Genomic DNA, 27,365 nt, shown 5'->3' with positions numbered 1-27,365 from the left:
CAGTCATTGCTCAGACTGGTCCTGTGTCCTACACTGTTCAGACTGCAGGGGACGTTTAAAAATATATATATATTTCACCTTTATTTATTTAACTAAGCAAGTCAGTTAAGAACAAATTCTTATTTACAATGACGGCCTACAGACATCATCTGGAACAGCACACAGATCAGTTACTGTTGAATAAAGCAACACCGACAAAACCAACAGTCAGTCGTGAGTGGTCAAGAACTGTTACTAGGTGAATAATATCGACGATTTAAGTAGGAGGGGGAGGAGATGTGGTGTATTGCAGCTGTGCCGCAGAGTATCATGGGGGTTGTAATGTTGTAGACCTTGTATGTCTCAGATATATGGTTAAACTGACTCCTGTCTCATCATTATTGAATTTCTATACAGACGCGGTTATAAAACCCATGACACTTCTAACCCCTTTTAAACAACGTGTGTTTGAGCTACAGACTTCTGTAACATCGTATTTGTCTATTTATTTTTCATCAGTTGGTACCAACCATTAGTCTGTGTGACCGGGCTGAGCTAGCCCGGAAGGGGCCCAAAAAAAAAGATTTTTTTGGGGGTGAAAACTGCAGTATTTCAATCATCTTGATGGAGCAGTGTGGATAAAGGTCAAATTTTAAGTACAGTGGCCTATACCATCCATGCGTTGAGGTACGTTTTCCGACCCATAGCTCGTGCCGGCTCCACGGTGTCTTAATCTAAGCATGATTGCGTTCCGACCCTAGTGCAGCTCAGTGTAAACAAGCCGTAAAGGTAGGGTCGGAATCTTCTGGCAAGACTGCATCCAATCAATCAATCTGGATACAATGAACAGAACCTAATCATAACCAATCAGGACCATGGACAGCAGCTACATAATGAGAGAGCCATGGAAGGCACTTGCCAAGAGCAAAGCATCCCCACTGATTCTGTCAATCTGTCATCTGTTCTCCCTATGGGCTATTTTTACATGTCCTACTGCACAGCACAGAATGCACCTAGTAGTGTGTCTCTTCTAATACTCAAGTCATAATCTGGTAGCGCGTGAAAGACATTTAGCCGCAAGGACTTTGCTCTTGACTTTTCCGTTGGTGCACTTAATCTCCTTTCAGCTCCGCTACGGCTCAGTGTGCCGTTCTAAAGGCTGGATCAGGGCAACAAAGGATCACAGTCCAGATGTTTATGAAAAGGGTCAGTGTACTCTACTCAAAAGTAAAGTTCTGTGAACAATTCCGAGAGTCCATATTAAAGTGTTAAACATTTTTGTTTGTGGGTATTCACTGAAATGCATCTACTTTGTGTTTCCTGTGTGTGTGTGCCTGTGCCTGTGCCCTCAGGCTCCGGAGAAAGATCAGTAAGAGAAAAGAGTAGAGGGGAAAGGAGGACGGAGGAGTAGCACTGATGGCCTGAGCCATTTATCACAGGAAACAGCAGTGGAATAGGCTCCCCTGTTATTGGCCATGTGTGTGTTGTTTAAAACTTTATCAGCCTATATTGGCAAATCCATAGCCTATTTATCAGCCTCAATGGCCAAATCCAAACAATGTGTGTCAGTTTTACAGATTAAAAACAAAAACGATGTGCTTACACACACAGACACACACACACACGTGTGCTACATTACAATTATATGTAGTTATTATCAGTGCCGATTTTAGCATGTAAATCTTGGTGGGGCAAAAAAAAGAAGGGGGATGCATGCCAGCAAAGCCACAACACAACACTAAACAATACATTAATTGCACTATAACAGTGACAAACGGTTTACACAAACTGCTAGGGCCTACATAAAGCTGGCCTTACAGAAGTTCCAACACCTTACCACTGCTACACCTGGCTTTCAGCGGAGCCTTGTCTGGCAGCGAAACAGTTCATTCAGCCTCATTTACTGCCTTTAAAAAAACATAGCTGATATGGCTGACTTGCTTAAACAAATGTGGTTTCTACTGACAATTGAGATGTACAAAGTATGGCATAAGAGGATGACAAGCAGATATGAGGCAATCTGTAATTTCGATTAAGACAATGAGGTAACGACGACAGACGTAGTCAATATAACTATTTGTTCAGCACTTTGAAATGTACAGCAACATAATTCAGAACAAGGGCTGTTCTTACAGTGTACTCCCTGTACAACAAGTCAGAACTGTAGGATAAATAAAGGGGGCATATAAACAGACAATGAAAGCTCTTACAATATTCTATGATTACATTTAACTAAAACAGATTATAGGCTACATGTGCACCACCAAGGCAGAACAGTAAGTGAAATTAAGAGGTGAAAATAGACCAAATTATTAGGGTGAGGCACATTGAATGCCGTTTGGGTCTTTGCGTCAAAAAAGATCCAAGTTATATAACACTATTTGTCGTATTAAATAAGCTTTTAATTTGACACGTCAAATAACACAATTCTATTATAGAATGTTGTGTGTGTCGAATTTGCACGTGCAAGCCAAGCGCCACCACTACTATCAGTCGCTCTCTCTTTTTTGCAAAAACGTTTGCAAACAAGCACACACCGGCCACGAACGATGTGCTAACAATACCGCTTTGGTGAAAATAGACCAAATTATTAGGGTGAGGCACATGGGCTACTAACAGCTTACTACACAACATACATTTAGTATTACTTTCTTAGCATCAGTATACTTATCTCCCTTGCATATTATGTGGGCACATTTTGTCATCGAACTTTGTCATCAAAGTCTGGCATTCTCTGGATTTATGGTGGGAACTCGATGAAAAAAAACCACCACTCCATTGAATAGCAGGCTAACGTTAGTGGTTGCTTTGCAATACTTGCAGGTAGCCGCTGATTCCTTCCAAACGACTCATTGTTGAATTTGCGATTTTCAACTTGTATAATCTTTATGTCCAATGAGCACCGATTCATTTTATCTTTCATTTCTCTTCATATGACAAGGATTAAAAAGGATTTGCCAGTAGATTGTCGACTTGATTCATGATGATGACTGCTAGCTAATGATGTTGACATGATCAGTCCAATCAAAGCTACTGTAGCTATAACGTGATTTGACGTAATTTTATCTGTGGACAACGACCTTGAGCCTTCTTGGAAGGGCACTTGTAATAATAACTCTTTGGCAGGACCCAATGGGCTGAAATTTTGGATGTCTAATCAAATCAAATGTATTTATATAGCCCTTCTTACGTCAGCTGATATCTCAAGTGCTGTACAGAAACCCAGCCTAAAACCCCAAACAGCAAGCAATGCAGGTGTAGAAGCACGGTGGCTAGGAAAAATTCTCTAGAAAGGACAAAACCTAGGAAGAAACCTAGTGAGGAACCAGGCTATGAGGGGTGGCTAGTCCTCTTCTGGCTGTGCCGGGTGAAGATTATAACAGAACATGGCCAAGATGTTCAAATGTTCATAAATGACCAGCATGGTCAAATAATAATAATCACAGTGGTTGTCGAGCACCTCAGGAGTAAATGTCAGTTGGCTTTTCATAGCCGATCATTGAGAGTATCTCTACCGCTCCTGCTGTCTCTAGAGAGTTGAAAACAGCAGGTCTGGGACTGGTAGCACGTCCGGTGAACAGGTCAGGGTTCCATAGCCGCAGGCAGAACAGTTGAAACTGGAGCAGCAGCACGGCCAGGTGGACTGGGGACAGCAAGGAGTCATCATGCCAGGTAGTCCTGAGGCATGGTCCTAGGGCTCAGGTCCCCTGAGAGAGAGAAAGAAAGGAGAGAATTCGAAAAAGCATACTTAAATTCACACAGGACACTGGAGAAATACTCCAGATATAACAGACTGACCCTAGCCCCCCGACACAAACTACTGCAGCATAAATACTGGAGGCTGAGACATGAGCGTTCAGGAGACACTGTGGCCCCATCCGATGATACCCCCGGACAGGGCCAAACAGGCAGGATATAACCCCACACACTTTGCCAAAGCACAGCCCCCACACCACTAAAGGGATATCTTCAACCACAAACGTACCATCCTGCGACCGGCCAAATAGGCAGAGTATAGCCCACAAAGATCTCCGCCACGGCACAACCCAAGGGGGGGCGCCAACCCAGACAGGAAGACCACGTTGGCATAATCACAGCGCAATGCTCCTATTTTCTGCTGGCTGCCCCTCCACCACAGAAAGCACTGAGCTAGTCTGAAACACCTGCATTTTGGAGACCATGTGTGTATGCAGCTTTATTAACCTTACGATATACACTGCTCAAAAAAATAAAGGGAACACTTAAAAAACACAATGTAACTCCAAGTCAATCACACTTCTGTGAAATCAAACTGTCCACTTAGGAAGCAACACTGATTGACAATAAATTTCACAAATTTCACAACCCAGCAGCAGGACCGCTACCTCCGCCTTTGTGCAAGGAGGAGCACTGCCAGAGCCCTGCAAAATGACCTCCAGCAGGCCACAAATGTGCATGTGTCAGCATATGGTCTCACAAGGGGTCTGAGGATCTCATCTCGGTACCTAATGGCAGTCAGGCGAGCACATGGAGGGCTGTGCGGCCCCACAAAGAAATGCCACCCCACACCATGACTGACCCACCGCCAAACCGGTCATGCTGGCGCATGTTGCCCTCCTACGGCCTGTCTCCTGGTAGCGCCTCCATGCTCTGGACACTACGCTGACAGAAACAGCAAACCTTCTTGCCACAGCTCGCATTGATGTGCCATCCTGGATGAGCTGCACTACCTGAGCCACTTGTGTGGGTTGTAGACTCCGTCTCATGCTACCACTAGAGTGAAAGCACCGCCAGCATTCAAAAGTGACCAAAACATCAGCCAGGAAGCATAGGAACTGAGAAGATGTCTGTGGTCACCACCTGCAGAACCACTCCTTTATTGGGGGTGTCTTGCTAATTGTCTATAATTTCCACCTGTTGTCTATTCCATTTGCACAACAGCATGTGAAATTTATTGTCAATCACTATTGCTTCCTAAGTGGACAGTTTGATTTCACAGAAGTGTGATTGACTTGGAGTTACATTGTGTTTTTTAAGTGTTCCCTGTATTTTTTTGAGCAGTGTATATATATTTTTTACATTGTTTGCAAATTGATGTGACACGTATTAATGCCAAAATAATATGCAAAACAGGCTCCGCACCACCTGCCCTGAATTTTTTTGTTTTATCTTAATTTAACTAGCAAGTCAGTTAAGAACAAATTCTTATTTTCAATGACGGCCTAGGAACAGTGGGTTAACTGCCTTGTTCAGGGGCAGAACTACATTTTTACCTTGTCAGCTCGGGGATTTCGGTTACTAGTCCAATGCTCTAACCACTAGGCTACTTGCCGAATGACGGTCGCCGCAGGTTATTATACCACTAAAGACTGATGTTGGCGAATGACAGACAATGAAAAATAGGAACAAAGCTTCAGTATCATACAGCATTCTTTATTCATGGCAAAAAAAAAAAATTAAATGGTGATACAATACATAGACATTTCCTTTGGTCGACGCAAATGGATGGATGTAAACAAAAGTGAGACTCTCTCAGGTTTGAATCATAACCTGAGAGTTCCACAAATCTCCAATCGACATATATTATTTACCAGAGTTGAGCACGAGTATCTCAAGTGAGGTTTCTGCCACTACAGGAGCCGATCCCTTTCTTCAACTTCCAGTGAACTTTGAGTTGCCCCAACCTGTTTTAGGGTCAGATATCGTTTTGTACGTCTAATGATTACGTATAGGTTTGGGCATAGGGGAAATCTAATTATAGAGGGGCAACTTCTACTTTCAAATGGACCTTACCTGTCAACCACAAACTCCCCCCCAAAAAATAAGGTTAATCTATAGTTACAGCGCGTTCGGAAAGAATTCAGACCCCTGGACTTTTTCCTCATTTTGTTTACAGCCTTATTTAAAATGTATTAAATAGTCCCCCCCCCTCAGCAATCTACACACAATAACCTATAATGACAAAGCAAAAACAGTTTTTTGGAATTATTTGCTAATTTATAAAAAGTAAAACAGAAATATTACATTTACACAAGTATTCAGACCCTTAGTGTACTTTGTTCAAGCCCCTTTGGCAGCAATTACAACCTCAAGTCCTCTTGGGTATGACACAAGCTTGGCATACCTGTATTTGGGGAGTTTCTCACATTCTTCTCTGCAGATCCTCGCAAGCTTTGTCAGGTTGGATGGGGAGCATTGCTGCACAGCTATTTTCAGGTCTTTCCAGAGATGTTCGATTGGGTTCAAGTCCGGGCTCTGGCTGGGCCACTGAAGGACATTGAGACTTGTCCTGAAGCCACTCCTGCATTGTATTGGCTGTGTGCTTAGGGTTGTTGTCCTGTTGGAAGGTGAACCTTCACCCCAGTCTGGAGATCCTGAGAGCTCTGGAGCAGGTTTTCATCAAGAAGCTCTCTGTACTTTGCTCCATTACTGACTATTCTCCCAGTCCCTGCCACTGAAAAACATCCCCACAGCATGATTCTGCCACCACCATGACAAGCTTCACTGTAGGGATGGTGCCAGGTTTCCTCCATACGTGACGCTTGGCATTCAAGCCAAACAGTTCAATCTTGGTTTCATCAGACCAGATAATCTTGCTTCTCATGGTCAGAGTCTTTAGGTGCCTTTTGGCAAACTCCAAGTGGGCTGTCATTTGCCTTTTACTGAGGAGTGGCTTCCGTCTGGCCACTCTACCATAAAGGCCTGATTGGTGGAGTGCTGCAGAGATGGTTGTCCTTCTGGAAGGTTCTCCCATCTCCAGAGGAACTCTGGAGCGCTGTCAGAGTGACTATCGGGTTCTTGGTCACCTCCCTTATTGCTCAGTTGGCCAGGCAGCCAGCTCGGAAGAGTCGTGGCGGTTCCAAACTTCTTCCATTTAAGAATGATGGAGGCCACTGCGTTCTTGGGGACCTTCAATGCTGCAGAAATGTTTTGGTAACCTTCCCCAGATCTGTGCCTCGACACAATCCTGTCTCGGCACTCTACGGACAATTCCTTCGACCTCATGGATTAGTTTTTGCTTTGACGTGCACTGTTAACTGTGGGAAGGTCTGTGCCTTCCCAATTTGTTGTCCAATCAATTGAATTTACCACAGGTGGACTCCAACCAAGTTGTAGAAACATCAAGGATGATCAAAGGAAACAGGATGCACCTGCTCTCAATTGCGAGTCTCATACCAAAGAGTCTGAATACTTACGTAAATAAGGTATTTCCGTTTTTAATAAATGTGCAAACATTTCAAAAAACCTGTTTTCGCTTTGTCATTATGGAGTATTGTGTGTAGACTGCTGAGGATTTGTATTTATTTAATCCATTTCAGAATAAGGCTATAACGTAACAAAATGTGGAATAAGTCAAGGGATATGAATATTTTCCGAAGGCACTGTGTGTGTATATATATATATATATATATATATATTCAGTTTCTCGTCTGTTAGAAACTGACCTTCTGTCAACACATTCATGGTCCAAGTAAAATGTTCCCATAAAATCTCCAGGTTTATATCCTAGAGGTCACAACATTAAACCATATTTTTGTTAGAATGATGGTCCTTGTTTTGATGAATAATCCATCTCAGAGCATTAGATTTACATCTATATAGACGGCTGAAATATGATTATGCCCGGTCATGAGACTTCACATTCCCCCATGCTAGAACCAACTCTGAATGGAACACTCAAATCAGTTGGCTACAACACCTCCTGAAATATTATTTTCTGTTATTGAGTTATGGTTAACAAAAATAACACTTTGTTACCAGTATTCCAGTTTCCTGATGTGAAAATCTTGTAATACAATCAAAAAATAAACGTGAAATGTAAAGAAAAATTTAAAATCTAAAAACAGCCATAAACATACCCGTTGTAGGCAGTCATCTCTCGTACAGTACCATATACGTACATCTGGAAGTACTGAGAACATTAGTGCAATGTCAATGAGGTTCAGCTGAAAAAGTAGCTGCCTTACGACAAGCCTGACTGTGGTCCCACCCTAGCTTGCAATGAAGCAGTTTGACATATTTTACAGTTAGTCTGAATTGCCATGAATATTTGGACACGTGACACAATGGATCTTTAAACATACATAGATATCCTATTTATCTTAACAACAGTTTTTTTGCCTTTCTGTAAAAAGCATAAATATCACTATTCAAACAAATGTCCTTGTTTTTTTGAAGGAAATGCACATTTTTGTCCATTAAAACATCAAATTGATCAGAAATACAGTGTAGACTTTGTTAATGTTGTAAATGACTATTGTAACTAGAAACGACAATAAAAAAAAAAAAATTGAATATCTACATAGGCCCATTATCAGCAACCATCACTCCTGTGTTCCAATGGCACGTTGTGTTAGCTAATCCAAGTTTATCATTTTAAAAGGCTAATTGATCATTAGAAAACCTTTTTGCAATTATGTTAGCACAGCTGAAAACTGTTGTTCTTATTAAAGAAGCAATAAAACTGGCCTTTAGACTTGTTGAGTATCTGGAGCATCAGCATTTGTGGGTTCGATTACAGGCCAAAATGGCCAGAAACAAAGAACTTCCTTCTGAAACTCGTCAGTCTATTCTTGTTCTGAGAAATTAAGGCTATTCCATGCGAGAAATTGCCAAGAAACTGAAGATCTCGTACAACGCTGTGTACTACTCCCTTCACAGAACAACGCAAACGTGCTCTAACCAGAATAGAAAGATGAGTGGGAGGCCCTGGTGCACAACTGAAAACAAACTGTCCTTTCACTTCGTGTCCGTATACACCATTTCGTTTCCAAGACCACACACACCAGTAGAAGATCCCATCTGCGTCATAAGGACTAACCACAAACACACCACTCTAGTACACATCTGGAAAGTGACATGCCACCACGTCCTCTTGACATTCAGTGTGGCTCCTGGATATGTGTGATGTTGCGGTGTACACTGGCTTGTGTGTGTAGAACCTGGACGTGTGTGTGTGTCCCGGGAGCGTCCCTCTGTCTGGTCCCTCATCTCTCACAGAGCCTGCTCGGTGCTGGAGGCAGACATGTCCAGTAGTCACCAGGCCGCGTCGGGGTTGAGCTCCTCCTGGTCACGACACAGAGCCCACACGTACATCATCCTCAACACCTTCTCCTGGGGGATGGGAGAGAGAAAACAAGGTTAGGAGAGAAGGAAAAGGTGGGAGCAACAAGACATATCACCAGCAGTCCACAAAAAAGGGCAACGGTTAGAAGAATGGAATAGAAGAAACAGAGTTAGAAACAGGGTTAGGGAAGTAGAACAAAAGATACCATCGAAGGCAGGAGAGAGACCGGTTGTGGGGCAAAGTGACCCGGACAAAATCTGCCAGGATAGAGAGCACCCTTTTAGGAAGTAACTCACCGGATCTCCTTCCACCAGGTCTCCCTTGAGACTACGAATCACCATGACCACCTGGGCCTGGAAGGTGATGATCAACACGGGGCCTTGATCCATGAGCTTCCCCATCGCCAACTGAGAGACAGAGATTAAAGAGTAACTGAATGAATAAATGAGTGAGGAGAGAAGAGAACTTATATAACAGAGATATAGAAAAATGTTAAACCTGTAAAAAAGACTAAATCAGCATGCGTACAAAACGTTGGTGACTTGTACAGGACATTGCCCGGTTGGGCCTGAGAGACACAGTCATGTACTTACATCTATGTTGTCTATATCTAGGACCTTGGACTGGAACATTAGACCCAGGGCCCTGGCCTGTTGGATGGGGTGGGCCAGCTGACTGTATGTCTGAGGACGGAGAGAAAGGAGGGTTAAAACACATTCACAAGACATTACCACACAGGGTAGCCTAGCGGTTAAAGTGTTGGACTAGTAACCGAAAGGTTGCAAGATGGAATCCCCGAGCTGACAAGGTAAAAATCTGTTGTTCTGCCCCTGAACAAGGCAGTTAACCCACTGTTCCTAGGCTGTCATTGAAAATAAGAATTTGTTCTTAACTGACTTGCCTAGTTATATAAAAGGTCAAATACTTATTTTTTTTAAATAAAAAACACGCAGGACCACCTCTGAAGGAAGAAAGCTATTTGGAACAAGAACTTTTAAGAGGTTCCTTTCATTCGAAAAGTACGTGACCTGCTAAGAAAAACGAACACAGAATAATCTCGGACAAACGGAAGAACACAAAGTAAACCCTTTTGTACAGACATCAAGACAAGTGGAAAGTGGGAAAGGAAAAGAAAGCATGCTGTCTGTATGAAAGTACTCACGGCTTCATAGCACCAGTCTTTCAGCATTTCAAGCTCACCGCGGATCATAGCCTGCAAAAGACAGAAGGACAAAGGTGCGTTCGAGGACATTAGTATGGAGAGAAAATAAAGTATGAAATGTAAGTCGCTCTGGATGCATGTAAATGTAGTTACTTTACATAGATATTTAGCATACAGTATCTATATGTTTGAAACATCTATTCAACTCTAGTGGCCTATAGACTGCACTAGTGTTACGCATTTCAAAAGTTAAAATAGCTAAAAGTACTCATGTATTATTACAATTGAAAATAGCAAAACATTGATGTACAAAAATGCTTAAAAAGTGTTAAAGGAAGTGTTCGGGCCCCTTACCTCTAGGATGTTGGGGATGATGTCCTTCTCGCACTGTTTGAGAAAGGAGTCCTTGTCGAAGCTGGGATCTGCTTTTAAGATCTCCGTCAGCACCTGAGACATCTCCGTGGTGGAGAAGAGACCACCTGCCAACCAAATAAACAAGGATTTAATGGCAAAATAGTGGAAACCTCTATAGTCCTACCATCTATCAGAACTTACGAAAGAAAAGAGGGTAGTCACCTTGTGGCCATTGACAAACCAGACAATATAAAAGCGAAAATGAATACACCCATTAAACCCCTCAGACTGATAGGATTATTCAACAGACAAAATAAAAAAACAAAAACGGAGAGGTTGTTTACCTAGTAGATCGGTGACTCTGTCGGTCATAGCTCGAGATGCTCTGGCAAGAGCGTTGTCACTCTCGTCATACTTCATTTTCATCTCAAAGAACCCTGAGGAGAGAGGGGAAGCAACCTAAGAAATACCGAGCTGAAAATATCCCAAAGACTTCCAAGACTCTGGGACCATCCACAGAACATGGAATAAGATACAATGTCATAGAAAATGTTTCTTGATCAGGAAAAATCCCATTTCGGATAGACTTGACATTGAGGTATTAAATTGCCCATGAATATAGTGCCACCTGCTGACAAGCCAGTGAAGTGCACTCAACCATAAAATGTGACCTATGATTACATCACTCATGTAACTATCTCTGACGAAACATAATATTATCTTACTGTTGAAAACCATGTTGTTGTCTTTAAAGTCCTTCCACTGTGTGTACCACTTAGAATCCTTGTGCAGCACAACACCCACATCCTCTCTATAAATCAACATAGATCAACATAGACTAGTTACATCAATAGGTTGTATTTCCTAATAGTTTCAAGCATGGCTGAATGGACACCCATAGCATTGTCAGTGAATGGGAAAACGTATCTGTTATAACTATGTCATGGCTATGAACAAGGGACATACTCGTTGGCCTCAAACACTCGGTTGGAGGAATATTCCCTCCTCTTCCTGAGTTGAGAAGGAGCCCTATAAGTACCATCGTCCACCACGTCAATCTCTCTCTTCACTGACTTCATCCCCTGTACACACAAAGAGGGGAACAGATGAGATCAGTAAAATGATTCCATAGAATCCATGACGTTTTACACCATTTTCAGCCTCGAGGTCATGCTTCAATGTCCTTCAACAGCTGGTATTTACCCAGAACAACTGGTAACACCTTCTACATTCTGGTGCTTAATGATCAGTAATAACCATGTAACCAAGTCAATTCTTAAGCAGCAGCTGGGTTAAAAGCAGACCAAGAACTAAAAATAAATAAAGCATTAACACATTTCCTTCAATGGAGAGGTGGGTTGCTTGTTTTAATGTCAGTCTCTGACCTGTGAGATGGCCCTGAAGGCGCTGGTCGCTCCCAGCTTCTCTCCCCCCTTGGACACAGACTCAACCGAGTGCCTGGCAGTCTTGGCTGCCTCCTTCACCCCTCCTTGATTTTCTTCCCCAGGTCTGTACGGGTCACCTCCTCAAGGCCCTGGACAAACATAGACAATAGAATGAATTTAGAGTTCAGGCATTATCATGGATGTGAGAAAGACTTCAGAAAGAGTTGTGGTGAGCTACTTTAAAAACATAGCTACAGATTTGTAACGGGCTAATTTGACTCGCCATTAATCGTTACAGGACAGTACTGTTTCACTGTAGCACCGCGAATTTTCGACCAACCTTAACTTGGCGATACCATCTTCGTTCTTGATTTGGCCAAACATGCATCTTATAACATGTCTGTGTCCAGTTGCAGGTGGTTCATTTTGAATTTAGAAAATGCGCCAAAGCAATCCAACAATGTCTATTTCAAATCTTCTCTCATTGATTGAGACTGGTGATTCCACCCCAAAGTGTAGACACTCACCTGTCTCGATCAATGAGAGAAGATTTGAAACAGGCAAGATGGTGGGGTAAACATTTTTTGGGTTACTTCATGGAGCATTTTTTATTTATTTATTTCAAATATAGATAAACCCCATTGATAAGATATAAAAGGACTTGAAATATTTGCACTTAGGCCTAATGTCAATTACTTCTATAAATCATTTTAAAGAGTGAAAATGACTCACCTCCTTCACAGTTTCAGACAGAGTCCCAAAGGTCTTCTTGAACACCTCAGAGGTCTTAACGGTTTCAGACTCAATGGTTTTCTGGAGGAAATAAAGAATTGAGCTTGATGAGTGTCCTTGATTACAAGTATGTGTTTGTAACACAAGTTAAAAATGTTTATCCAGTTGTCACCAACCCCGGTCCAGGACAGCAACAGCGTGTGCAGGCTTTTGTTTCAGCCCAGCACTGACACAACCTTTTGAACTTATTATCAAGACCTTCACTAGTTGAAGGTTAGGGATGGGCTGGTGAAAAAAAGTCTGCACAACCAAGGTTGGTACCATTGCCTTACAGGTACATCACATTAGAAAAATAAAAATTTAAGCTTACAAATTTCCTCCGAGCCTGTTGCAGGGCATCCAACTCCTCTAGCCTCTTGGCCTCCTCTCTGAACTTCTTGATGTTCTCCTTCATCTCCTTGTCCTTCCCAAACTCCTGCCTCAGGTTCTACACAAACTCCCTGAAAAAGCCTTTACGACTAGGTCGTTCTGACGCATACCGCACCTGGGAGAAAGAGGGCACAATTATGAGTGAATGACAGATACCATGTTAAGAGTTTGTGTGTTAGCTAACGCTAGTTAGCTACCTCCAGATCGTTCATTAATTGAAGGTCAATGATGATAATGCTTTGGTCTTTACGTGCACAGGGACAGCCGGAGACCCACATATCCTGTAGGCATCTCCTCTCTTGAATGAGGAGACGACAGCATGGGATGGCAGGAGCAGAAGACGTCTTCCGACCAGCTAAAGAGAAGAACAACATAGGCCAGGGATGGGAAACTTTGATGGGGGTGGGGGCCACAAAAAATCTGAACTCATCACGAGGAGCCGGGATCTGCGTACCCGCATCCATACACACCCCCTTGCGAGCAAAACATTAGTGGCCCCGCTCTTGACAGCAGAGAAAATATTTTTACATTTTAGAGTTAATTCGAGCATTTGTACACATTTTGCCATGAGGTGTAGAGAAGATGTTGCAGTTTTAAAAGAAAGTTAGCAGCAATTGTACACATTTTGCCATGGGGTGGAGAGAAGATTTAGAAATGTTATAACTCATTTCCTGAAATTCAACTCATTTTGCCATGTGGTGGAGAGGAAAATTAGCTGTTTTACAGCTAATTTCCTGCCATTCTACACATTTTGCCATAGTGGAGAGAAATGTTTGCAGTTTTTTTTAAATATTATGTCTGAGTGAGTGACTACCAAAATTCCTATACTATTCCTACTGGCGCTATGACGAGACATTCCTACTGGCGCTATGACGAGACATTCCTACTGACGCTATGACGAGACATTCCTACTGACGCTATGACGAGACATTCCTACTGACGCTATGACGAGACATTCCTACTGACGCTATGACGAGACATTCCTACTGAAGCTATGACGAGACATTCCTACTGAAGCTATGACGAGACATTCCTACTGAAGCTATGACGAGACATTCCTACTGAAGCTATGACGAGACATTCCTACTGAAGCTATGACAAGACATTCCTACTGAAGCTATGACAAGACATTCCTACTGAAGCTATTTCAAGACATTCCTATTGGGCTCCCGAGTGGCGCAGCGGTCTAAGGCACTGCATCTCGGCGCAAGAGTCATCACTACAGTCGGCCTGGTTCGAATCCAGGCCGTGATTGTGCAGAAAATCCCCCCCCCCCCCCCCTTCGCGTTCTTCATTGCTGCGACTTGTTTGCTAGATGAAATTTCTGCTCTTCACTCCGTTGTCAGTTTAGCCTACATTTCACTGATCTTAGTAGCACAAAGCATTTTTTTCTGCAGTTTTCGGTTTGCCTATTTGTTTCAAGTGTATGTGGCGGTTCTAGCTTGTATGGGGCGAACCACCCCTTCAGCCCCGGCAAGATGCCGCCCGTACCTAAATCCGCTACAGATTTGTATTCGTCTATAAATATTTCTCTTTGCCAAAATTCGTCATCTTCGACTAGTATTTTTTAAAGTCTAGCCACAAAATTAAGGAAATTAGAAAGGGGGGGGGGGGGTTCTGGAGTAGGCCGTCATTGTAAAAAATAATTTGTTCTTAACTGACTTGCCTAGTTAAAGGTTCAATTAAAAAACACTCCCATTAAAGATACTACAAAACATGCTCTAACTGTCCTGGCTATGGTGAGCTATTATTTACAGACCTGTACGAATGATTTCCGACAAGCAGACGAACTGACCAGTTATGTACAATATTAATTGGCTATGAAGAATGCTTGACGTGTTTAGCTATCGAACGAACAGCGACTGGCCCATTCATCCATTCATAACTGTCTTCAGAGGATATAACGTTTTCACGAAATAACGTAAAATGAGTGTTCCTCTTAAACGTTAAATATAGAGCCCTAAAACAATTTCGTCACCATCCACTCTTCAGCAGTGCAAGCCAGGGGCAGAAATGTGAAAACGAATGTGCATAATCTCACCTCATAGCACCGACACACGGAGGCTGCCATCTTGATCTGAATGATAACGCACGTGACGTGACCACGTATAACTCCGCTGAGGTTTTCACTAGTTACCAAAAGTCAAAAATAGGTTGTATCATAAACATTTATGAAAACAAAAAATAGATGTTTGGTCTTAGTTTAAGTTTCGGGTTAGGCATAAGGTTAGTGTTAACATCAGATTTTAAGAAGATACATTGTAGAAATGGGCGAGGTTTAGCCATAATTTCGCCTGTGTCCGTGGTAACTAGGGACGATCCTCCGCTATAGAGACATTAGATCAATGGAGAAAGTAGGATATAGGAATCCCATTGGCAATGAATGCAAGCAAGCAACTGACTGTCGACCAATCGCGTTCACGTTGTCATGCTGCGTCACGGAGTTGCTAAGCTAATCATCACGCAATCCCTTCTCGGGGTATGAATCGAGAAACCTGCCTATTTTCCTCGAAAGTACACAATGTCATGATTCCAAAGATATACGATATTACTGGGTGTTCCCTCTCAAATTTCAAGTTTGAAGTTTTTATTGTGAAATACATTTCTTGCTTGTTCTTTCCCAACATTGCAGTAATCAATATCAGCACTACTACAAAAACAATTAAAAGTCAAGTAGAACAAAAACACACAAGACATTGAAATAAGAACAAGAGAAAGTAAGTAAGCTATATACAGGGTCAGTTCCAGAGTCAGTGCCAATACCATATTTACAATGTGCAGGAATACTGGAGTGATAGAGGTAGATATGTATAGGGATAGGGTGACTAGGCATCAGTATGTATGATAAACAGAGTAGCAGCAGCATATATGATGATTGTATGTGAGTGTGTGTGTCCCCGTGCATGTAACATCAGTATGAATGTGTGTCCCAGTCCCAGGGTCACAAGCTTGGTGATGAGCTTGGAGGGGACTATGGTGTTGAACGCTGAGCTGTAGTCAATAAACAGCATTCTCACATAAGTATTTCTCTTATCTATGTGGGTGAGGGCAGTGTGGAGTGCAATTGAGATTGCGTTGTCTATGGATCGTTAGGGCAGTATGTGAATTGGAGTGGACCCAGGGTGGCTGGGATGATGGTTTTGAGGTGAGCCATGACCCGCGTTTCAAAGCATTCCATGGCTACAGATGTGAGTGCTACAGTACGGGGCGATAGTCATTTAGACAGGTTACCTTGGTGTTTTTGGGCACAGGGTCTATGGTGGTCTGCCTGAAACATGTAGGTATTACAGATTGGGTCAGGGAGAGGTTGAAAATGTCAGTGAAGACACTTTCCAGCTGATCAGCACATGCTCTGAGTGTGCGTCTTGGCAATCCTTCTGGCCCTGCAGCCTTGTGAATGGTCATTTGTTAAACCTGTCTAGGATCAGCGTGCCGCTAGCGCCACACCCCCCCCCCCCCACTGAAAAACCAGTGCCGCGAAATTATTATTATTATTTTTTTTTTAATATTTAACTTTCACACATTAAAGTCCAATACAGCTAATGAAAGACACAGATCTTGTGAATCCAGTCAACATGTCCGATTTTTAAAATGTTTTACAGGGAAGACACAATATGTAAAGATGTACATCTATTACCTAAAAACACATTAGCATAATCCACCATCTTTTATTTGTCCACCAACACCAGTAGCCATCACCAATTCGGCTAAACTAAGATATTTATAGCCCCTAACCAACAAAAAAACTCATCAGATGACAGTCTGATAACATATTTATGGTATGGGATAGGTTTTGTTAGAAAAAAGTGCATATTTCAGGTAGATGGCATAGGTTACAATTGCACCCACCGTCACAAATGGAATAGAAAAACTACTTAGAGCAACGTGTTTACCTACTTACTAATCATCAAACATTTCGTAAAAATACACAGCATACACGAATCGAAAGACACAGATCCTGTGAATACAGACAATATTTCAGATTTTCTAAGTGTCTTACAGCGAAAACACAATAAATCGTTATATTAGCATAGCACATAGCACATAGCAGCCCAGCATTGATTCTAGCCAAAGTGAGCGATAACGTCAACATCGCCAAAAATATATTAATTTTTTCACTAACCTTCTCAGAATTCTTCAGATGACACTCCTGTAACATCATATTACACAATACATATAGAGTTTGATCGAAAACGTTTATATTTAGCCACCAAAATCATGGTTAGACAATGTGAAATGTAACTCAGCTGGTCAGAAAATGTCCTTGCGCCACTTAGACAGTGATCTACTCTTATACATAAATACTCATAAACGTGACTAAAAAATATAGGGTGGACAGGGATTGATAGACAATTTAATTCTTAATACAATTGCGGAATTACATTTTTTAATTTATCCTTACTTTTCAATACAGTTTGCGCCAAGCGAAGCTACGTCAAAAAACATGGCGTCCTAAGCCACTAAAATGTTTCGACAGAAACACGATTTATCATAATAAAAATGTCCTACTTTGAGCTGTTCTTCCATCAGTATCTTGGGCAAAGGATCCTTTCTTGGGAGTAATCGTCTTTTGGTGGAAAGCTGTCCTCTTGCCATGTGGAAATGCCAACTGCGTTCGGGATGAACTGAAAAGCGTGCCCAGCTATTCACATCGTTTCAAAAATAAATGTCCCAAAATCGCACTAAACGGATATAAATTGCTATAAAACGCTTTAAATTAACTACCTTATGATGTTTTTAACTCCTATAACGAGTGAAAAGATGACCGGAGAAATATAACAGGCTAAACTAACGCTTGGAACAGGAGAGGGTCGGTGTCCTCCACGCGCGTTACGCACCAAGAAAAGACTTGCTAGCTACAGGGTTTTTTAATTTGTAGTGCCTGTGAACGCGCAATCGACCCCATTGGAATCGTCATCACGTAAAGGCATCCAGGGGAAGACGTAAGAAGTGTCCGTATAGTCATAGCAATAACAGTGCCCTTTTAACTGACTTCAGAACAGTGGCCAACATTTCTGAAATCTGACTCCATGTCAGGGAAATTGCTGTAGAATGGGCTCTGTTCCACTTAGAGACAAAATTTCAACTCCTATAGAAACTATAGACTGTTTTCTATCCAATAATAATAATAATATGCATATTGTACGATCAAGGATTTTGTGGGAAGCCGTTTCAAAAATTACCCAATTAACATAAATAGTCTCAACAGCGCCCCCATCCTCAACAGGTTTTAAAGGTCTTACATCGGCTACGGAGAGCATGATCACACAGGTGTGAGTGCTACAGGGCGGTAGTGATTGTGGCAGGTAGCGTTAGAGTTCTTGAGAACAGGAATGATGGTGGTGGTCAGCTTGAGACGTGCAGCCTTACGAGTGTTGACCTGCTTAAAAACCTTGGCAGAGAATGTGGTAATGACATTGTAATAGCAGTCTGCAATACCTCACCTCTCAGCCTGACTTTCTCTTGATTGTGATTGCCACTATGAGATACATGAGGAGAGAGAATATACTTTAGTAATATTAATAAGTAATAAATATATATATATATTTTAAATTGATGTAAGTATTGAGAGTCGTTAATGTTCATGAGACAGCTGTAACAATTTAGTTGACGGTCTGTACCTTCCAACCTGTACTTGGTTAAAAGACCTGCTAAAAATGAAAATGAATATACATTGCAGATGCTCATAGTATACCTACATTTATAGTATAATATTAATAATCATTTATGTATGAGACAATGCTTTGCAGACAGGTTAGGTTTATAAGCAGACCTTCAAGTAGGCTACAGTGAAGAAATGCAGTAGCAGGGATCAGCCGTCAGCACAACGGCCCACTGCCAATTTAGGACATGAACTATATGTATGAAGCAGTTAACGTGTGATAAGCAAACTGAGCATCCAACACCTTCAATTGCTCACAGGAGGCATAGGTTGTGCTTTGTTTCCTATTAGTATCACAGACAGCAGCGGCACCGTGTGGAAGGCATGGAAACAGGGACTCCTCCCCTTCTGCAGATTTCGGGGAGACGCTCTTCCTGCGGTCAGCCTGGTTGACAGGCAGCATTGGCGCATTGTCTTTCAAATGTATGTCATTTTCTCCTGTACATACAGGTAATTCAAAGACAAACTATTTGACTAATTATTTTCCCGAAGAAGCGTTGGAGCAGCCTCGTCTAGAATGGGGAATAGAGACGATGAATACGACTTCTTGTTCAAAGGTACATGTTGATGACTGCAGCCCCCCGTTGATAGCACCTTCAATAATTATGTGATTGTTTAATTCTAAAGACAAATCAGACATCAGCCTTTTTTTGAACGAATCATAACAAATAGTTTGGAGGAATGGTTTTGAAAGAAACATTGTATCAGTCTCTGGTGGAAAACGTTTGCTACTATGGCTACATAAATGCTGTCATTGTAACATTGTAACAACGCCCGCAATTATATCTATAAGTAAGATGCAACAAACGCCCTATCTGCGTTGCCTCTTTGACTTGATCAACTTTGTAAATCGGTTACTGACAAGAACTCTGTTTTCCCTTTTATGGTTTAAAGAGCTATATGAAGTTACATTTTGTGTAGTTACTTGTAGCCTATAGGCCAATATGCAAATGTTGCATTTATCTAGGCCTAGACCTACTGTAACTGTGGATGTTTATTGTGTTCAGCTGACAGTGAAATGTTTTGACATACGCTATATATAAAAAAGTATGTGGACACCTATTCAAATGAGTGGATTAGGCTATTTCAGCCACACCCTTTGCTGACAGGTGTATACAATCGAGCACACAGCCATGCAATCTCCATAGACAAACATTGGCAGTAGAATGGCCTTACTGAAGAGCTCAGTGACTTTCAATGTGGCACCGTCATAGAAAGGTGGCATCCTAACAACTCAGACGTGACATTTCTGTCCTACTAGAGCTGCCCCGGTCAACTGTAAGTGCTGTTATTGAGAAGTGGAAATGTCTAGGAGCAGCAACGGTTCAGCCGCGAAGTGGTAGGCCACACAAGCTCACAGAATGGGACCACTGGGTGCTGAAACGCGTAGGGCGTTAAAATCGTCTGTCCTCGGTTGCAACACTCACTACCGAGTTTGAAACTGCCCCTGGAAGCAACGTAAGCACAATAACTGTTCGTCGGGGACTTCATGAAATGGGTTTCCATGGCCGAGCAGCCACACACAAGCCTAAGATCACCATGCGCAATGCCAAACGTCAGCTGGAGTGGTGTAAAGCTCGCCGCCATTGGACACTGGAGCGGTGGAAGCTCTCTGAAGTGATTAATCTGGAAGTCCAAAGGACGAATCTGGCGGATGCCAGGAGAACGCTATCTGCATAAATGCATAGTGCCAACTGTAAAGTTTGGTGGAGGAGGAATAATGATCTGGGGGTGTTTTCCATGGTTTGGGCTAGGTCCCTTAGTTCCAGTGAAGGGAAATCTTAACTCTACAGCATACAACGACATTCTAGACGATTCTATGCTTCCAACTTTGTGGCAAATGTTTGGGACGGTCTTTTCCTGTTTCAGCGTGACAATGACCCTGTGCACAAAGCGAGGTCCATACAGAAATGGTTTGTCGAGATCGATGTGGAAGAACTTGACTGGCCTGCACAGAGCCCTGATTTCAACCCCATCAAACACCTTTGGGATGAATTGGAACGCCGACTGCGAGCCAGGCCTTATTGCCCAACATCAGTGCCCGACTACTGCTCGTGGCTAAATGAAAGTAAATCCCCACAGCAATGTTCCAACATCTAGTGGAAAGCCTTCCCAGAAGAGTAGAAGCTGTTATAGCAGCAAAGGGGGGACCAACTCCATATTAATGCCCATGATTTTGGAATGAGATGTTCGACGAGCAGGTGTACACATACTTTTGGTCATGTAGTGTATCATGTGAGCATTTATGACACAACATATTTTTAAAGCACTGGTTGTTGGGGTGGGATTGGTGTGGGGGGTCTGTGGGTGGCTATTGATCATTTTTGGGGATTCCTCATGTCTTAATCATTGTTAGATAGAATTATGGTCCAAATCAGATGTTAGGTAATATATTTATTGACGATGATATGCATCCTTTAAATTAAAAATGGCCAATTTAGGTGCAATCAATTAGCTTAATTTCTCAAAGATCAAATTATGTTTCAACAAAATAATGTTTCAGGAAAGCTAATCTTATCTGTTTATAACTACAGAAAAAAAATCAGAACAATCTGAGATGGTGGGTGACATGGCTTGCTGAAATGATATCGAATGACCCTGCAGTTTGCCACTGACACCCCATATAGAGGTCTATTTATGATGTGACACAGAGTATCCCTGTGGACTAGACATCTGAGAATGAAGAGTTCTGCTCTTCCTCCCTCGCCATAATTTAGAAACCCTGTTGAAAACAGGAAACCAAAAAGTGTCCCACAACTGTCAACATAGGTTTGATGGAGCATGTAATCAGCTTCCTGCAGCAGCAGCGTGATGCCACAGGGCCAAAGTTCACCTTGATTTCCTGTACTGAGAGAAAACAAAAAGGACTCCACCTCCACAGCCCCATTCTGACTGCCAGGCCTAACCCTGACATCTCAGCTAAATATAATAGGCTGTTTCTGTCAGCCTCTTATTGTATCATTGAGCTCAGTGCTTCTCAACAGTGACCATGGGGTCCCACTGTGTACATGTTGGATATCACTCCAACTGTGCATCAACTATTATGTCTCCTTGGTTAATTAAGGGCAACCGATTAACCAAAAGACCCATAAGCGCATAGAAATATTGACAGAAATATACAGACACTTGCCACTTCAAAATGGGACGATTTCAGCCATCCACTTATTCAATATTGTCAATGGGAGTGAAGGATTGAAAAAGAAAATCTGCATTATGTAACACGGTCGTAGGTGGGAGGGCCGTGTTACATACGGTGAAGAATGCAGACATCCAAGTTCTAGCCCAGGATCCTGGGATACTAGTACATCTGTGAAATACCTGTTGACTAGGCTACCTCATCTGACATTAGGCTAAATACATTTCAGCCAGTGTGTTTTCTCAGTCTTTATCTCATGCTCTCCATATCTCTCTCTGTTTCTTCATCAACAGTTGTGTTAATTGGGGACTCGGGCGTCGGAAAGAGTAACTTGCTCTCTCGGTTCACACGGAATGAGTTCAACCTTGAGAGTAAGAGCACCATCGGGGTGGAGTTTGCCACCCGCAGCATCCAGGTGGATGGGAAGACGATAAAGGCCCAGATATGGGACACGGCTGGACAGGAACGTTACAGAGCCATCACCTCCGCGTAAGTCGTGTGGGATCCCTCAAGACGGCCTGTTGAGGCCTCTTGAAAATGAAATGATTGTCAGCAAGCATCACAGAAAAGAGTAATCTAATTTTATTTGTCACATGCGCCGAATACAACAGGTGTAGACCTTACAGTGAAATGTTTACTTACGACCCCCTAACAAACAATGCAGTTAAAAAAAATACAGATAAGAATAAGAAATAAAAGTAACAAGTAATTAAAGAGCAGCAGCAAAATAACAATAGCGAGGCTATATACAGGGGGGTACCGGTACAGAGTCAATGTGCGGGGGCACCTGTTTGTTGAGATAATATGTACATGAAGGTAGAGTTATTAAATTGACTAAGCATAGATGATATCAACAGAAAGTAGCAGCGGTGTACGAGAGGGGGGCATTGCAAATAGTCTGGATAGCCATTTGATTAGGTGTTCAGGAGTCTTAAGGCTTGGGGGGGGGGGGTAGAAGCTGTTTAGAAGCCTCTTGGACCTAGACTTGGCGCTCTGGTACTGATTGCCGTGCGGTACTGAGAGAGAACAGTCTATGACTAGGGTGGCTGGAGTCTTTGACAATTTTTAGGGCCTTCTTCTGACACCGCCTGGTATAGAGGTCCTGGATGGCAGGAAGCTTGGCCCCAGTGATGTACTGGGCCGTTCGCTCTACCCTCTGTAGTGCCTTGCGGTCGGAGGCCGAGCAGTTGCCATACCAGGCAGTGATGCAACCAGTCAGGATGCTCTCGATGGTGCAGCTGTAGAACCTTTTGAGGATCTGAGGACGCATGCCAAATCTTTTCAGTCTCCTGAGGGAGAATAGGTTTTGTCATGCCCTCTTCACGACTGTCTTGGTGTGCTTGGACCATGTTAGTTTGCTGGTGATGTGGACACCAAGGAACTTGAAGCTCTCAACTTGCTCCACTGCAGCCCCATCGATGAGAATGGGGGCGTGCTCGCTTCTCCTTTTCCTGTAGTACACAATCATCTCCTTTGTCTTGATCACGTTGAGGGAGAGGTTGTTGTCCTGGCACCACACGGCCAGGTCACTGACCTCCTCCCTATAGGCTGTCTCGTCGTTGTCGGTGATCAGGCCTACCACTGTTGTGTCATCGGCAAACTTAATGATGGTGTTAGAGTTGTGCCTGGCCGTGCAGTCGGGAGTGAACAGAGAGTACAGGAGGAGACTGAGCACGCACCCCTGAGGGGCCCCGTGTTGAGGATCAGCATGGCGGATGTGTTGTTACCTACCCTTACCACCTGGGGGCGGCCCGTCAGGAAGTCCAGGATCCAGTTGCAGAGGGAGGTGTTTAGTCCCAGGGTCCTTAGCTTATTGATGAGCTTTGAGGGCACTATGGTGTTGAACGCTGAGCTGTAGACAATGAATAGCATTCTCACATAGGTGTTCCTTTTGTCCAGGTGGGAAAGGGCAGTGTGGAGTGCAATAGTGATTGCATCATCTGTGGATCTGTTGGAGCGGTATGCAAATTGGAGTGGGTCTAGGGTTCCTGGGATGATGGTGTTGATGTGAGCCAGCCTGTCAAAGCACTTCAGGGCTACAGACGTGAGTGCTACGGGTCAGTAGTCATTTAGGCAGTCTACCTTAGTGTTCTTGGGCACAGGCACTATGGTGGCCTGCTTAAAACATGTTGGTATTACAGACTCCGACAGGGAGAGGTTGAAAATGTCAGTGAAGACAATTGCCAGTTGGTCAGCGCATGCTCGGAGTACACATCCTGGTAATCCATCTGGCCCTGCGGTATTGTGAATGTTGACCTGTTTAAAAGGTCTTCCATCGGCTGCGGAGAGCGTGAGCACACAGTCTTTCGGAACAGCTGGTACTCTCATGCATGTTTCAGTGTTATTTGCCTCGAAGCGAGCATAGAAGTAGTTTAGCTTGTCTGGTAGGCTCGTGTCACTGGGCAGCTCTCGGCTGTGCTTCCCTTTGTAGTCTGTAATGGTTTGCAAGCCCTACCACATCCAACAAGCGTCAGAGCTGGTGTAGTACAATTCAATCTTAGTCCTGTATTGAGGCTTTGCCTGTTGGATGGTTCGTCGCCGGGCATAGCTGGATTTCTTATAAGCTTCCGGGTTAGAGTCCAGCTCCTTGAAAGCGGCAGCTCTAGCCTTTAGCTCGGTGCGGATGTTGCCTGTAATCCATGGCTTCTGGTTGGGGTATGTATGCATGGTCACAGTGGGGACGACATCATCGATGCTCTTATTGATAAAGCCAATGACTGATGTGGTGTACTCATCAATGCCATCGGAGGAATCCTGGAACATTTTCCAGTCTGTGCTAGCAAAACAATCCTGTAGCTTAGCATCTGCTTCATCTGACCACTTTATTGGATCTAGTCACTGGTGCTTCCTGCTTTAACTTTAGCTTTTAAGCAGGAATCGGGAGGATAGAATTATGGTCAGATTTGCCAAATGAAGGGCGAGGGAGAGCTTTGTATGTGTCTCTGTGTGTGGAGTACAGGTGGTCCAGAGTTTTTTTCCCTCTGGTTGCACGTTTAACATGCTGATAGAAATTTGCATTAAAGTCCCCAGCTACGTGGAGCACCGCCTCTGGGTGAGCGTTTTCTTGTTTGCTTATGGCGGAATACAGCTCATTCAATGCTGTCTTAGTGCCAGCCTGTCTGTGGTGGTATGTAAACAGCTACGAAAAATACAGATGCAAACTCTCTAGGTAGATAGTGTGGTCTACAGCTTATCATGAGATACTCTGGCGAGCAATAGCTTGAGACTTCCTTAGATATCGTGCACCAGCTGTGCATGTACAAAAATACATAGCCCACCACCCGTCTTACCAGACGCCTTTGTTCTATCCTGCCGGTGCAGCGTATAACCAGCCAGCTGTATATTGATAGTGTCGTCGTTCAGCCACGACTCAGTGAAGCATAAGATATTACAGTTTTGAATATCCCGTTAGTAGTTTAATGTTCCACGTAGGTCATCTAATTTATTGTCCAAAGATTGCATGTTTGCTAGCAGAATGCAAGGAAGTGGGGGTTTATTCCATCATCTACAAATTCTCAGAAGGCAGCCCGCCCTCCGGCCCCTTTTTCTCTGCCTCCTCTTAACGGAAATCATGGGGATCTGGGCCTGTTCCCGAGAAAGCAGTATATGTTCGCGTCAAGCTCGTTAGACTCGTTAAAGGGAAAAAAAGGATTCTGCCAGTCCATGGTGAGTAATTGCAGTCCTGATGTCCAGAAGTTATTTTCGGTCATGAGAGACGGTAATTAATTAATAATTAATTAACAATAATTAGAATCCTATGACACAAAATGGACGCCATGACGACAGTATAACACCTTTAAACCAGGAAACAAAAACAGGAAAACGGAAGCTTTTTCAAACCCCGTTGAACATCTTGCACAAAATAAGTTTAAAAAAATAAGTTACAAACAACGCAAAAAAAACAACAAAAAAACGTCTGCTTTCTTCTCCGGTGCCATTTTATGTATAATGTAGTGGTCTCAAATCAGTCTCAGAGAGGTAAAAGGTGATTCAAATCAACCAACTGCTCAAGTCCTTGATTAGTTGAATCAGGTGTTTTAGTGCTGGTTTGAAGTGTGGAACATAAACCTGCATACCCTATAGCTCTCCGAGATCGGGTTTGTTGAGCACTAGCCGATTACCAGCCTCATCAATCAGAGCCTGACTTGGGAGCCTCACTTGGGACTCATACATTGTTGTCCGTTTGTGCATTGAGATTGATACACAGTCTCTTTCCTACAGCTATTACAGAGGGGCAGTGGGTGCTCTCCTAGTGTATGACATCGCCAAGCACTTGACCTATGAAAACGTGGAGCGCTGGTTGAAGGAACTGAGGGATCATGCCGACAACAACATCGTCATCATGCTGGCGGGCAATAAGAGCGACCTGCGCCATCTCAGGGCCGTGCCCACGGACGAGGCCCGGGCTTTTGCAGGTACTTGCATCTTTTGGCAGAGGAAACATAGCCTGGTTCCAGATCTATTTGTGCCGTCTTGCCAACTCCTATGGTCATTGTCATGGCATGTAGGACCATGGCATCTAGGACCAGGCTCAGGGGTATAAGGGCTTGTTGGGACAAACTTGGAAGACTCTCCTCTTTATATTTTGTGGTCCTAAGTGACCACTGAAGAGATGGATAGTGTGAAAGTGAAATGAGAGCAACACCATATAGTTGCTTTCACCTATCTGGAACTTTTATAATCAGTGGTCATCACAAGGGAAGGGAGGAGAATATAGTATTGGGACATAGCAGCGTATCGAGTGAGCCTCAATGTGTAATTCAGAAGGATTCTGTCCTGGAACAATTTCTTGGTGTGACTCACTTTGCCTTTTCCTTAACCCTGCAGAGAAGAACACTCTATCCTTTATTGAAACTTCAGCCTTGGATTCAACAAATGTAGAGGAAGCTTTCAAAAACATCCTTACAGGTACAGTACAAGAGTAAAGCTAATTACTTTGACATTTCCCAACTTTTTTTAGACACGTGCAGATTAAGTAGACTAGAGAATAGGAAAGAAATCCTCTTTGAAGTATTGAGATCCACCACAACAGTCTGGCCTACTCTCCGCAGAAATCTATCGCATCGTATCGCAGAAGCAGATCGCTGAGCGGTCTGCCCATGACGAGTCCCCTGGAAACAATGTGGTGGACATAAGTGTTCCACCCACCACAGACCAGAAAGGGAACAAACTGCAGTGCTGCCAGAACCTGTAACCCATGACGACCATCACCGTCCCTCCCTTTCTGTCATCTCAAAGTGTTGTGTGTGCGCCAACTTCCTTCATTTTGTGTAATATATAATATTTGGGTTTTGATAGCTTGTTCACTCACATTATATTAATGCCATGAAATTAAATTTTACAATACAATTAGTTGAATGGAGCTCTTTCATGGTACCTGTTTACTTTTTACTCCTTCAGTACCTTCTGGACCTGCAAGGAAAATAATCCCATAAATATCCACTAGGTGGTGGTATGGAGTGGTACATATTATTATTATT

General features: G+C 43.0%; 1 protein-coding gene and 1 pseudogene across 1 annotated transcript; one reads left to right on the top strand and one right to left on the bottom strand.

Moving 5' to 3' along the window:
• Nucleotides 1–5,370: 5,370 nt before the first annotated feature.
• LOC129814302 (mitochondrial import inner membrane translocase subunit TIM44-like) lies at nt 5,371–15,479 on the bottom strand (annotated as a pseudogene).
• A 3,597-nt stretch (nt 15,480–19,076) lies between these two features.
• Nucleotides 19,077–27,237, top strand: LOC129814300 (ras-related protein Rab-11B). Its single transcript, XM_055867342.1, has 5 exons — nt 19,077–19,306; nt 22,179–22,374; nt 26,107–26,300; nt 26,713–26,793; nt 26,937–27,237. Exons 1-5 carry the CDS (start codon nt 19,267–19,269, stop codon nt 27,077–27,079), a joined length of 654 nt encoding a protein of 217 aa, XP_055723317.1. The 5' UTR covers nt 19,077–19,266; the 3' UTR covers nt 27,080–27,237.
• Nucleotides 27,238–27,365: the final 128 nt, after the last annotated feature.

This window comes from Salvelinus fontinalis, chromosome 17, assembly GCF_029448725.1.
Source record: "Salvelinus fontinalis isolate EN_2023a chromosome 17, ASM2944872v1, whole genome shotgun sequence".
Taxonomy (NCBI): Eukaryota; Metazoa; Chordata; class Actinopteri; order Salmoniformes; family Salmonidae; genus Salvelinus; species Salvelinus fontinalis.
This window is presented reverse-complemented; position numbering and strand designations above follow the sequence as displayed.

Excerpts from the sequence above, each read along its gene's own strand:
- LOC129814300 (XM_055867342.1), top strand. The coding sequence starts at position 19,267 with ATGGGGAATAGAGACGATGAATACGACTTCTTGTTCAAAG. Across the intron at positions 22,375-26,106 it reads TACAGAGCCATCACCTCCGC|CTATTACAGAGGGGCAGTGG; the intron begins GTAAGTCGTGTG and ends TCTTTCCTACAG. Across the intron at positions 26,301-26,712 it reads CGAGGCCCGGGCTTTTGCAG|AGAAGAACACTCTATCCTTT; the intron begins GTACTTGCATCT and ends TTAACCCTGCAG.